The 13,391-nt window shown below is 36.4% G+C and overlaps 3 protein-coding genes and 1 long non-coding RNA gene across 4 annotated transcripts; 3 read left to right on the forward strand and 1 right to left on the reverse strand.

The window, feature by feature from the left end:
- Positions 1-585: 585 nt before the first annotated feature.
- Positions 586-1,320, forward strand: LOC127246743 (uncharacterized). Its single transcript, XM_051268274.1, has one exon. The coding sequence runs from the start codon at positions 666-668 to the stop codon at positions 1,221-1,223; it is 558 nt and encodes a 185-aa protein (XP_051124231.1). The 5' UTR covers positions 586-665; the 3' UTR covers positions 1,224-1,320.
- Positions 1,321-4,007: 2,687 nt separating this feature from the next.
- On the reverse strand, positions 4,008-4,922 carry LOC127246924 (uncharacterized). Its single transcript, XR_007837780.1, has 3 exons — positions 4,670-4,922; positions 4,463-4,572; positions 4,008-4,321 (listed from the first exon to the last, which is right to left on the reverse strand). It is a non-coding gene; the product is annotated as an uncharacterized LOC127246924 (long non-coding RNA).
- Positions 4,923-5,014: 92 nt separating this feature from the next.
- Positions 5,015-9,564, forward strand: LOC127246923 (tRNA nucleotidyltransferase cca2). The gene is made up of 15 exons (XM_051268576.1): positions 5,015-5,454; positions 5,661-5,791; positions 6,000-6,117; positions 6,433-6,485; positions 6,737-6,786; positions 6,906-7,004; positions 7,090-7,199; positions 7,325-7,452; positions 7,706-7,769; positions 8,133-8,216; positions 8,358-8,420; positions 8,517-8,661; positions 8,853-9,011; positions 9,093-9,190; positions 9,286-9,564. The coding sequence occupies exons 1-15, from the start codon at positions 5,095-5,097 to the stop codon at positions 9,391-9,393; spliced, it is 1,770 nt and encodes a 589-aa protein (XP_051124533.1). The 5' UTR covers positions 5,015-5,094; the 3' UTR covers positions 9,394-9,564.
- Positions 9,565-9,850: 286 nt separating this feature from the next.
- On the forward strand, positions 9,851-12,733 carry LOC127246472 (putative F-box/LRR-repeat protein At4g15060). Its single transcript, XM_051267887.1, has 4 exons — positions 9,851-11,157; positions 11,541-11,714; positions 12,161-12,301; positions 12,382-12,733. The coding sequence occupies exons 1-4, from the start codon at positions 10,051-10,053 to the stop codon at positions 12,400-12,402; spliced, it is 1,443 nt and encodes a 480-aa protein (XP_051123844.1). The 5' UTR covers positions 9,851-10,050; the 3' UTR covers positions 12,403-12,733.
- Positions 12,734-13,391: the final 658 nt, after the last annotated feature.

Here is a 13,391-nt window from a genome sequence, read left to right on the forward strand (position 1 = left end):
ACACACTTAAATTAAATAATTATTTACGTGTGTCTCTCTAATAGTACTTGGATTGGATTTGCCTTTCACGAGATTTACATGTACTTCGCTGCCGTTCGTGTCATTGTCTGAATATTAATTTTTAAAAATATATATATATATATATATGTTTGTCCATGTTTATAAATTTGAGAATCAGTAGCAAGTGAGATTTTGGATCCGATAATCATCGTGTTTAACCAATAAAAATTAGACCCAATTGGACTAATAATAGGCAGGCTCCTTTCCTATCCTACCAAAATGAGTGATTAAATTAATCGATTTCAATTAGTGATAAATTGAAAATAGAGATTAATTAAATTAAAAGTGCAGAATTGACTCCCAACACGAGTGTCCTGTCCAGTCCATATGGCATCGCAACCACTACTTATAATCTATAATTAATATTCCTCTTTATAATATGGGCAATTATGAAATATCCACATCCACACCCACTTCCAGCAGTGTGCATTCCCCGTTCTACCCCCGTCATCTTAGGGCATTTCCGCCATTTCACGACGCAGATATCAGTTTTCCCACCAACGCTTATTATTTAATCTACGGGCCTTTCATTTCAGTTCAGTTCATTACTTCATTTCATATATAGAGACTGCTTCTGCAACAGAGCACAAACTAGAAACACAACAATGGCTTACGAAGAAGAAAATCCTCAGCCAAATCAACCCCTCCCCCGCCGTACGCCGCCGTTCTCGCCGTCAACGTCTTCCCGGCATTCTTCCTTCGGATCATCCTCATCGTCGTCATCGTCGATGTGCTCATTGAACGAGGAATTATTCTCTCCGTTAAATCCATCCATGGCGGCCCGAGGAATCCCATTTTCTTGGGAACAAACCCCCGGAATCCCAAAGAGCAACCGAATTAACCCCAACCAGCAGGATCAGCCCTCCGGCAATGAGCTCCTCCCTCTGCCGCCGCCCGGAAACCCTAATTCCGGCGCCAGGAAGACGACGACGACGACGGAGAGGGATCCCTTCGCAGCAGCGCTGGTGGCGTGCTCGAAGGACGACGAGTACCATGGAAGCTTCTGGAGAGAAGGGTTGAAGAACACGAGGAGTTTGAGCGACAGATTTGGATTCATTAGCATCTACACTTCCTGCAAGAGAACCTGTGCAGTTTCAGAATCCATCGTCTACCTCCCACGATCCAACGACCCACATTGCATCCACAGCCGTCGATCTAGGTAATAGATACAACCAACAAATTCGACGGCCATGATCGATCGATCGATTCATCTCATCGCAAGTGAATAATAATAATAATAAAATTATGTGTGTTTGTTTATTCATTACTGTTCAAACGGTGGAGAAGAAGCCAACACAGCACACCATAAGCTGTCCTAAATCACGCTAGCAATTGCATAATTACTTTAAATAGTACTCTCTCTTTTTTTTCTTTTTTTCTTTTTTTTTTTTTAATTTGGACATATATATATATATATATATATAGATGTAATTTGCATTGTTATGTGGTATGAATTTGTTGTGTATGGTTTCGAGCGTCGTCGTTTATGGGCAGCTCCCATGTGAGGTTATTTGGAACTGTATGTGTAAAAAAATAAAAAAATAAAGTTACAAATTGCCATGCGGGTGTGATTGGATTGGACCACCACTACATAATTAATAATGTTGTTATTAATGGTTAGGGTAATGTTGAATAATTTTGTAGTAATTGATGCAATAAATACTACTAGTATTTTAGACAGGGTGGGGTAGCTAAGCTATATGGTAGGGATCAATGTAATAAATCCTGTGAAGTCAAAGTTGTCTCCTTTAATTTTGACTTTTCTGGCGGTTGATAACGAAGTTAATTAGTTGATTATTATATTATGATTGTAATATTGTTTCGAAAGAAAGCTAGCTGTATATATGTATTAACATGGGATCTTCTTCATTCAACATCTGTTTGGTGCAAAATCATTATGACGTACATTGAGTATAAATTCTTGCAAGTGTCTATGTTGGGACAAAACAATTCATATTAATCAATAATGAATGAAGGACTGAGGAAGAAGTCTTGTCGTTTGCCATGATAATAAAATGAGAATTTCCAGAAACATGCAGCAGCAAGAATAGCCACGTTACGTGCCAACTTATATAATATTAATTGAATAAGTTATGAGGTTCGGAATTTAGAATTTATTTTTATCTATCTATATATATATTCAGTAAGAAGATCGAGTTTTGGTTCTTATTAAATATGTATATATATATATATTGTTATCCTGATTCAGTTGTGAAGTAGAATTATGGCATGGGCATCGGAATGGGCATGGCTGGTGCTTGTTTGCTGTTGGCGTTGCTGTCATTGAAACCCTCAAATACGAATATTTATAAATGAATAGACAACAGAACAGTACTACTGTTCCAGAGGAAATAAATTAAATTGCAGTCGATATAAATTAATTATATATGTTCATCATCAAGCTTCTGTTGTTTTAATTTGGATTATTGCTTGCAGTATAAGAACACGGTAATCGATATAAAGCAATTCTTATTCAATTGATCACAAATCTAATTAGATCGATGCATGATGATTCAAAAATACAATAACATTATATATATATACGACAAAAGATCGAACTTAATTTCTAATTTTTTATCTATGTATGAATGCGATCATATATATATATATATACTCATATTGAGAAAGTCAAACCATATACTCTAGCTTGACTTTAACGACGACATATAAGCTAATTAATCTCAATTATATATTTTACATATTTTGAGATATATATATATATAGACGACGTCTACCAAACAATGATAATCATGCCCACTATATATAAGAAAATTAGCATATATATGTATGTTACCGACAGGGTTAGGGGAAAATGTGTTGGTACGATAGCTACTGGGTAACCATGAACATATATATAATATAATGTATGCAAATTGTGATACATATGTAGAGAACGCATATCATTATCACGTCCGTCGTCTTCATGTGGATATACACATACATATATATCTTCTCAGTACTGACCTATATGTGTAATAATCAATCAAGGTGCAGCTTTCAGATCACTGTAGGTATTTATTTATTAATGGCACAAGATTTTTAGAAAGGGAGTGGGAGATGTGTGTTATATTATGCTGCTATCTTACTAAATGCTCATACTCACACACACACCCAACCTCCATGTATATGTATATGTATATAGATATTTTAGAAATATTCGCTACAAAGCAAGCTAAGCTAGGTAGGTTCCGATAAGATGTAATAAATTGTATGTTCCTGTCGCAGCTACCCGATAACAAATTAAATTCCATTCCCTACTCATCAAAATTCAATATAATATAATATAATATAATTAATTTCAAGTGTTCTTGCAAATCAAGTCAAGCCAAGCCAAGCCACACAATTAGCACCGCCTCACCACTTTGGACATTTTATATTTTATATATATATATATATATATATATTGTTGTCGGTGTCAAATAACATTAACCATGCATGTATCGATCTCGTCACACACACACACACACATATATATATATATATGTAGTAGTTTTAGTGCTAAAAGTCTTCTCGATAGAGATACATTTTGATCATGTGGTTGCATGCAACACAATAATTACAGACATCATATATACTACTATACAGTAAGCTATCTTTTCCAATTAATTGTCGTCTATCAGCAGCATAAGCGAATCTTGAAACATATTTATAAATTGTGGAGCTAGAGACAAGAATAAGGTGAGGTATTTAATACGTTTGGCAATAATAGATTTGACGAATCTTTTTCTAAGTACCATTTCAAATATATATATATATATATATATTATGGAGTATATGATATGGCCACCTAATCCCTGAGATTCTACTAGACTTTGTCCACCTTATTCTCTGATTTATATAACCTTCAGTTTTTTCTTGATTAAATAATGGAATTTTCTATAATCACAATTATTTTTGTATGTGGATGCTTAAGTGAGTGAGATAATAACAAATTAAGAATATGCCCAACGTTTAATTTAAGATGGAATTCAAGGATGGAATGACAATGGCCGTACACAATGATATGCTGACATATATAAAAACTCTAATGTAAGAACAAGAAAAACTTGTCTCTTTAATTTATTGAGGAACGGAACGCCTTATTGTTCAACTACAGTATTATATCTAATTCATGAATTTTGCTATTCTTGCTTAGGATGAAGTGGCTCATGTTGGTCTTTTACTGCCATATAAATGAAGAATGCTATAACCATATTGACGGACACCACTGTAAGGATTCCAGTCCACAATGTCATTGCTGCTGGCGACAGATCATTCGAACCTGTTTAAATCATCATCCAATCCTAGCTAGCTTAGTAAACTACAATCTTACATCCATTATCCCATAAACTAAATCAAGATTAATAAGTGCTAAAGACCAAGTTTCTATAACTTTATAAAAAGTGTCAGCAAAAACTCTTACCAGGTAATAAATCTTTCTTGTAGCCATACAGAATAGCAAGAGGGGCAGCCAACATACACATGGATGCGATGAAAAACTTGTTTATTATCTCAGCCATTGCACCTGATTATCTGTTGAAAAGAACATAAACATAAAACAAAAAGGACAATCTCAATATAATTCATCCCAATACAAGAATCTTCTGTTTATCACCAAATACATACTTACTTGGAATACTAATAAAGAAAAATGTCAGAATTCTCTACCGCTTCTGAATGAAATGATCTACTCTGTGCTTTTCCCCAATTTCGTTATCCAAGATTCAAGAAAATTTGCGTTAGGGGCATTGGAAGAATGGATCAAAATCAAGAGAAATTTGCCCATTCTTTGCGTGTTTTAGAGCAATCGGAAACTCCCCTTTCAAATTATTTGAAGCCCAGCCCATAGATCTTTTTTTTTTTTTTTTTTTTTTTTTTTTTTTTTTTTTCTGAAAAAATAAAAAAAATATATAAATCATACTCCCGATAAATGTTACGCGTACATATATATATATATATATAGCTGAGAGAGTGGATTTATCAATGCTTTTGTGTTGATTCGGCCCTAATGGTAATGGATGGAAACTTTCCTATTCCCTTTGAAATTGCTGCTTCATGGGGGCCATGAAATTGGCAAGTCCCCGTTTTTTATCTTCCTTTACTAAAACCCTACGGCTTCCCTCGTTCGGAAACCTCTTCAAATCCTCGCATCCCTCTGCTTTTCCAACCCTGCCAAACAATACCCTGAACGGGAGACCTTTGGATTTTCCTCACAATAAGCGTATCCTCTGCTTCTCCACAAGTGCTACTGTGAAAGCAACAATGGGTGTGTCAACGCCCGCGGCAATTCACGTTAAGGATCATATTGATCTCACGACCAAGGAAAAGAAAATATTCGACTGTCTTCTCCGGGTTCTCTCCCACTTCAACCTCCAAACCCAACTTCGCGTTGCTGGGGGTTGGGTTCGCGATAAGGTTCTATTCGTTTTTCTTTTTGTTGTTGTCTCTATTTTTCGTTGGTTTATAAATGGCGCGTGTTGCGTTTATGGGCCTATTTTCCCGACAGTGCAGTTGTGAAAATACGTAATCTTGATTGATAAAGTGCGTAGCTTTGATGTTGCTTGTTTCTTTAGGGCCTTTTCGTATTCGTCTTCTTGATATTTGCTGTCTTCTTACTGCAGCTGTTGGGGAAAGAATGTTATGATATCGATATTGCCCTTGACAATATGTTAGGGAGGGAGTTTTGCGAAAAAGTGAATGAATATTTGTCATTTTCCGGTGAAGAGACTCAGGGCATTGGTGTCATACAATGGTACTTACCAAACCTTGCTTGCGTCACGTTCCAGTATTTGTGAAAAGTTCTAGCATGAGATATTATTATGCATGATTATGTAGCTTGTTGCTAATGGATAGGTTGCCTCTCCACACCGAGGAAAGCTTGTTAATCTCCTTACAAATGCATCTTCTTGCTTTTTAGGGCAGTATTTGATCATATGTTTTATGCTTGTGACGCTTGGCAGCAATCCAGATCAGTCAAAGCATTTGGAAACAGCAAGAATGCGCCTTTTCGATGTGTGGATTGACTTTGTGAACTTAAGATCAGAAGACTACAGTGAGAATAGCCGTATACCGACAATGGTACATGCAGTAAATTATCTGCCGTGCATTCTAGTGATGATGTAATTGAAGGTTGTGGATATTTAGTCTAATGGTTGATCCGACTTACAAAGCCAGTTACTGATTCTCACTGTTGATTGTCTCAAGCAGTTATATTATCTGCAAACAAAGGCTTAATTTGGACCAGAACATTAAGTCGTAATTTGTTAAGAAATATTATGGAATGAGAAAAAAACTGGATCATGCTTTGGAAATATGTATCATCTGCTAAGACAGTCTTAATAAATATTTCAAACAACACTCTTAGTGATTACATTTGCTTACTTTTTCTGTCAGAGATTTGGCACTGCTGAAGAGGACGCATATCGAAGAGACTTGACTATCAACAGGTGGTTGTTTCGCACTTATATTTTCCTGTGTTTGTTTTTGAACAACAATATTTAAAATTGTAGAGTTTTTGTTTATTCCATTCAGAGTTTATGCCTTGTCTTTCTTGATCATGTACCTTGTGAGAGACACGGTTAATATTTATGCATATGCAGAGTGCAGTAATGTGGATACCTTCTAACCATATGTGTTTACAATCCTGTATCAGTTTATAAGATGATTTTTGTATTATTAACTTTTGACTGTTTAACAGCTTGTTCTACAACATCAATACCAGTTCAGTTGAAGATTTTACAAAACGAGGTAATAATTGTTAATGTTTACTGTTAAATAATCTGTTTCTTGCCATTCTTCAATTCTTCAATGAATGCCACCTTCTGTTTCTCATCAATTTATTTTTTTCTTTTGTCAACCATCCTTAGGCATTGAGGATTTAAAAGCTGGGAGAATAGTGACCCCATTACCTCCAAAACAGACATTTCTTGATGATCCCCTTCGAGTTCTTCGAGCTATACGATTTGGTAAGGCCATGGAAAATATCCCCTTCTACCTATTAAGGAAAACACTTTATGTGCTACTATTCAACTTGATTTCAATGAACAACAGGCGCAAGGTTTGAATTTGCCTTGGATGGAGAATTGAAGATTGCAGCTTCAGATAATGAAGTACGATCTGCCGTTGCTGATAAAATTAGTAGAGAGCGAATTGGTCATGAGGTATGCTTTTATTTATACCGATTGTTCTGTTGCCAGTTTCCTACGAGATCTGATCTCTGCCATTGGTTTGCTTATGATGCAATGTTTCTCGCATTGTTTTCATGCATTTTTGTTATATTGTACAGATTGATCTCATGGTATCTGGAAATCAACCTGTGACTGCAATAACCTACATTTCTGAGTTGCAGTTGTTTTGGGCTGTATTTAACCTCCCATCTGAGGTGAAACCTTCAGAACCAGAAGCATGTGAAAGGTATAGATCTTAACCAGTGCTTGGTTGTTTGAATGTCATTGATAGCACTAATGTTTGTTTTCTAGTCCTTGTTTGACAGATAAATGATTTTACAGTGTCTATCTTTTGAGCTTGTCTGATCTGTGCAGCATGTCGCATTCTCTGGCATTTGAGGAAAAATTAGCATTTTTCCCCCAATACTCATGGTTAATTTCACTTGCACATCATCTCTATTCAAGTTGAATATTGACCACCTGAAAATTTCATGTAACAGGCTTTGTATTGCTTACATGGATTCAGCATTGAGATTTTTGAAGTTAGTAGGCTCCTCCTTCACAGTGAGTATTGGAAATGATTGTAACGTGATAACGGTGTTACATGTTTAGATGCTTGCTATATTTTGGGAAGAGCTAGACCTTTGAAATAATGGACATGCATTCCTAACTTCTGAATGAAATATTACAATTTAGCTATTCAATACAATTTACTATTCAGTATGTGATTTGCACCCTGATACTAGCATATAGGTGCTTGAACTTGGAGCAACATGATTCTTAAACAGTTTTATATGGTTCCATTTTCTTATTAAGATATAGTCATTGAATTCCCATATTCGCTTAAAGTTTAGGCAGGATTTGCCACTTGAAACTGTTAGTGGATATTGTGTGACAGTTATATTTTTGATTCTCTACATCTTTTAGGATGACCAATGCAGGCTCTGTCTATATGCTGCTTTGCTTCTGCCCTTTCGAAATACAAGTTACAAAGACAAGAAAGGGAAAATGGTAAATCGGTTTAGTACATATTATCTATTTCTCTGTTGCTTTACACTAGTGTAGTTATTACAATTGCTTCTGTGTTTATCAATGAAAGCCTTCTAATATTGTTGTCCTTCTGTATTGATATTGACTTGCTTCTTTCAACAGATTCCAACTGTGAGCTACATCTTTCGCACTTCTCTTAAGTTAAAGAACAGTGATGCAGATGCAGTACGAATTATGGCTTCTTTCATTATAGTTGTATTTTTGTCTCATTTGCTATAATTCAGTGGGTATAGCCCTTTTAGATTTTCCACTTTACTGCAGGTTATTAGCCAGCATCTTGCGGCAGAAAATTTTTTGTGTTTGATTCCTTTAATCACATCCCATGAGGGCTCTCAAAATGTTGAAGTAAAATGGAAAAAGGAAACTATTGATGCTCCTGCATCTGCAAAGCTCAGAATATTGGCTGGTGAGTTGAAATTGCTTCCCTTAGCATGTTCTTGGTCCTTATTCTTAGTGGTCTCGAAAAAAAAAACGACATCTCTATATTAACTGTTGATGGAATGGAGAAACAAATGTGTGCAATAGCTTCATACATAGCAGCACCGTGGCCATTTTGTGTAAGTGTATCAGTTGACAAACTTGTATAATTTTATCCAGGCTTGCTTCTGCGAGATATCAAAGAATTTTGGCGCCCTGCGCTGATGCTTTCAATGCTATTATACTCTGGTACCGGTGAGGAACCACGTGTAGAGGACATTGAATTAAATACGAGAAGAGACCTTTATGATAGGGTCGAAAAGGCATTGGTGGAAATGGGTAACTGTTATTGTGGAGAAATTTGATGCTGAAGCAATTTCATGTGAAGTGGTTGGTCTAATTTCTTCTGTTTTGATGCAGGGTTGGAGAAAGTGTGGGAAGTGAAACCAATAGTGAATGGTAAAGAAATTATGAACATATTAGAGCTGAAATCGGGAGGGCCTATTGTGAAGGAATGGGTAAGTCTTGGTTCGACATGTTATGACGTTAGTATTCTTTCTTGTCTTCTTCTTCCTCCGACAATTGACTTGAACTGCCTGCCATGTCTGTGCAGCAAGAGAAGCTACTACAATGGCAGCTTGCATACCCAGAGGCCACTTCAGAGGAATGCATCCAATGGATGAACACACAAATTCAATCGAAACGCCCCAGGATAGAATAAATGAATAGAAGCATATGGCACCCGGCCTTTCTTATTATGTTGTGTATTTTTTGGTGACCGAGTTAGTATTAGATTTGATTAACTGTATTATTCAAAATTAGTCTGTTTTAAATTATGTTAATATTTTGGTTGGTTTGACTGTTTATTTGTATTTTTAAATACGTTCTTATATTCTGTCATCTTCCTACAAACTTCTAAGAATTTAGGCTCATTTATCAAATATAGTAATTTAATCTTATAATAAAAATTGTGTGTACTGAATAAGAAAAAGATCAAAAAAGTTGCATGTAATTAAACAAATGAATTTAAATTACTATGGTAATTAAATAAAGATAAATGGGTTTTAGAATATTTTTAGAAAGTCGCAGAATGATATGTTATGGTAGTGAATTGAAAGTGAAGAAGCGTGAGTTAAATATATACATGTTATATAATGACATATCCGAAAATTGGGAGCAGAGTGCGGTCGGGGTCGGGGTCGGGAGTGTGAGCTCCAGTGCACTTTGCTGCTGTGGCTCTGTAACCCTTCTTTCACCGCAAGATTTCTCTTTCAAGAAAAACCCCATTCAGCAGCACCTCTCAATTTCTTGTTCGATCGGAATACCTTCAGGTTTTTATTCATTCCACCTAAGATTGGCCGATTTCGTTTGCTTTTGTATGCGATTCCTTGTCGTACCCCCGATTCGTATTTTGAGATCGATCTTATTGCCCCATCTCGCGTGTTCCAATACCTTGATCAAGTCGGAGATGGAGTCAAAGATCAGGAGATTAAGAAAGAATCAAGAAAAAGAAGGCGACGGAGACGACCTTGATGGACTTAGTTATCTACCAGACAGCATTCTGATTCATATACTCTCTTTTCTCGACACAAAATCCGTGGTTAGAATTTCAGTCCTCTCGAAGCGCTACAAGCATCTATGGACTTCGATGCAGTGCCTGGATTTCAAGTTACCTGAAGTTTACACAGACACTGTGCGGTTCTATGATGGCTATGATATTTCCCGAAGCACCAATTCCAGTGTAGATTCTTTCGAGTCATATGTGAACCATGTTTTGAAACGCCGGGAGCATAGCAATCTGATTTCTTTTACGCTTTCTTTACACAAGAGCGTGAATTTGGGATTCTTCAAGGATTCCATTGAATACGCTGCACGACACAAGGTGCAGCATCTCAGAATCCGAGGTTATGTCAAACAAAAGCCTGCTCCATTGCCCAAGTTATTACTTTCTTCCTCATCCTTAATTACTCTACATCTGCATAATGCTACTAGTTATTGTATGCAACTTCCAAAGTCGGCTGCTTTGCCTAGTTTAAAGCTCTTGTGCCTGAAAAAATTTGTCTTCTTTGATGAGAATTTCAATGGTGAGGTGTTCTCGGGGTGTCCAAATCTGGAAACTTTGGTTCTGAGCAAGTGCTGCATTAGGCCAGGGAATAAACTGAAAGTTTTGGATGTGAATTGCTTGAACCTTAAGAATTTAGAGATACGGAATTGGAGGAGTCCCTGGAGATACTTCAATGACCAAATGATCAATGTGAATGCACCTAAACTCAATTTCTTTAAACTTCAGGGGCATCTTGCCAGAGTGAATTTCAAGGATGGTTTGCACTTTTTGTATGATACTTGTATAGACTTCTGCTGTCCTACAGCATGCTCCACTGTCAATACAACTGAAAGAAAGCTAAGAACTTCAGAGGTTTTCCTCAACATGCTTGGTAATCTTTCCAATGTCAAAACCCTCTCCTTATCATTGAAGGCAATCGAGGTATTGTGGCCAAATGCTTAAAACCAGCTAGTACTTTGACTATTATGATTTTTAGCGTCTATTTTCTTGTTATTATTATTACATCATTGAATTGTGTTGCCGCCGTATGTTCAACAATAATCTGTGCTGTGAAAATTTGAAACCTGAATGAGGAGGTGAGTATGTAATTTATGTATATGAGCAATACTGAAAAATTGTAAACATTTTCCTGGTTAAAATGAGCTTTTCTAATGTAAATGAAAATGTTATCTTATAAACTTCATTTTGTAATCTTCCAGAACAGAACCCACATAATTATGTTAAAAAAGTGAGATTGTAAATTCTTAAAATGTAAGTACAATTGTTGAAGCATGGTCACCGACTGATATATTTTTAATTTTTAGGTTCTGTCTGCCCTTCCTGATATACAATTGCGCACACCCTTAATTTTTGAGAATTTGAGATACATAAGGTTCTCAGCTGAGAAAAAATATAAAGAGAAGACCATACCTATCAAGACTGTCGTGAGGTTGCTGGAGAGGGCATCTACTTGTGTCTTGGTGGTTGATGGCTCTAAGGTATTAGTTGGTTCATTATTAATTTATTTCTTTAAAGCCCGAATTTTCATAGTCTAGCAAAATTATAATATGTTTTATGTGTTCCTTCAACTTATTATTATACAAGTGGACAAGTATTCTCTCTGATATCTGTGTGTAGTAATCTGATTTTTTAAACCAAATGCATCACAGTCGATATATTTTTTGCCTTAAACAACTTGTTGTACTTGAAAACTTGAATGTGCTCAACTTATCCTTGGATTTGATCCTGTTTTATTTACTTCTTTTGTTAGTGGGGAAAGGGTGCGAATTATCCATTGGAAATTATATTTCTCAAACCTTTAAAACCAGGACATTAGTGCAATACTCTGCAGGAGCCAAATTATTGCATGCATACAAAGCAATAATAAAACTGGAATCTGATTGATTATGGTTTTTAGTTAATTTGATATCTTTTTCATGTGTAGGAACCAAAACTCTCGCCTGATTGTGCAACGGTCAAACGTAAGCACAAGGATGCTACACATATTGCCTTACCTGGAAATGTCATGCACTTCTTATTAGCAAGTGCTCCCTCTGCAGAATTTTTAACCATTGAAGCACCACAGGTATATTTATAGTAAGGAAAGTCTATAACTGACAATGTGATTTGAGTCACCAAACATTAAATGTTATTCTTGTCCTGTAGGTACAATCTGATCAAGACTAAGGACGGAGACATCTAAAGGGGTCATGAAATGAGCTTGTTGCTAATGAAGAATTCGCATGTTGTGAAGAGATTTCACTGGTGTCCCTATGGTGTACTTATGCAATGTGCCGTTGTAACTATGTTTTATTTTCTTTGAGATTAAGTGACAACTCTTTACAGCTGGATTGATGATATGCATTCAGGAGTGTACTAAAAGATTGTGCTACTAGAGATACTAGACAGACTAGCTCAGTATTGGATACTAAATTGATGTTGTCTCCAAAGTTTTGTACCTGAGTATAGTGTACCTGCAGACTGATCTGTGCTTTTAACAAAAGGCTTTTATGGTTCACTTAGTAATTCGATCATATGATGTAGTAGTAGAGTCCTTTCTAGACTCGATTGCTAGAAGAATGGTGAGTAGCTCGTTGAGCAATGATTTTCACTGATCTTTACACACAAAGTATCCCCTCATGCCAGGAATTTATCAGACAACTCAATTTGTAAAGTTGATTGTATTGAGGGGAGAAAACCATGGATTGGAAAGCCTCTTTGTTTCCTGCTTGAAATTTACTACAAAAAAATTTATGGCACTGTGATAGAAGGCCTGTATGTTTCCTTACAGAAAACTGCTACACAGGTTTATAATCTAAAGAAACGCCTGCATGCCTCAAGGAACTTGCGGTTCTTCTTTTGGTGTTGGTGTTGGTGTTGTGTAATAAATTCAGCTCCATTCCGATCATCGTCTCCTGCAGTAAAAAGGGACTGGTGATGGATTCTTGAATAGCCATCGGAGACAGAAGATGACCGTTTAATAAAAGTCTGAAACTTGGAGGGGGGCCTCTGCCTTTCCCCCTCAGAAATCAGCTTGTGATCAGAATGACCAGAGTGGGTGGAGGAACATTGATTGGTTTGGACAGACTGCAGCACCTTGCCATCTCCCTCCTTGGCGTCGCATTGTTCCTCTGCTGCAATGGATCTTTGCATTTTGGTTATCTTTACAGTGCTAG

Source organism: Andrographis paniculata, unplaced genomic scaffold (genome assembly GCF_009805555.1).
Source record: "Andrographis paniculata isolate CXL003 unplaced genomic scaffold, ASM980555v1 Contig30END, whole genome shotgun sequence".
In the NCBI taxonomy this organism is placed as follows: Eukaryota; Viridiplantae; Streptophyta; class Magnoliopsida; order Lamiales; family Acanthaceae; genus Andrographis; species Andrographis paniculata.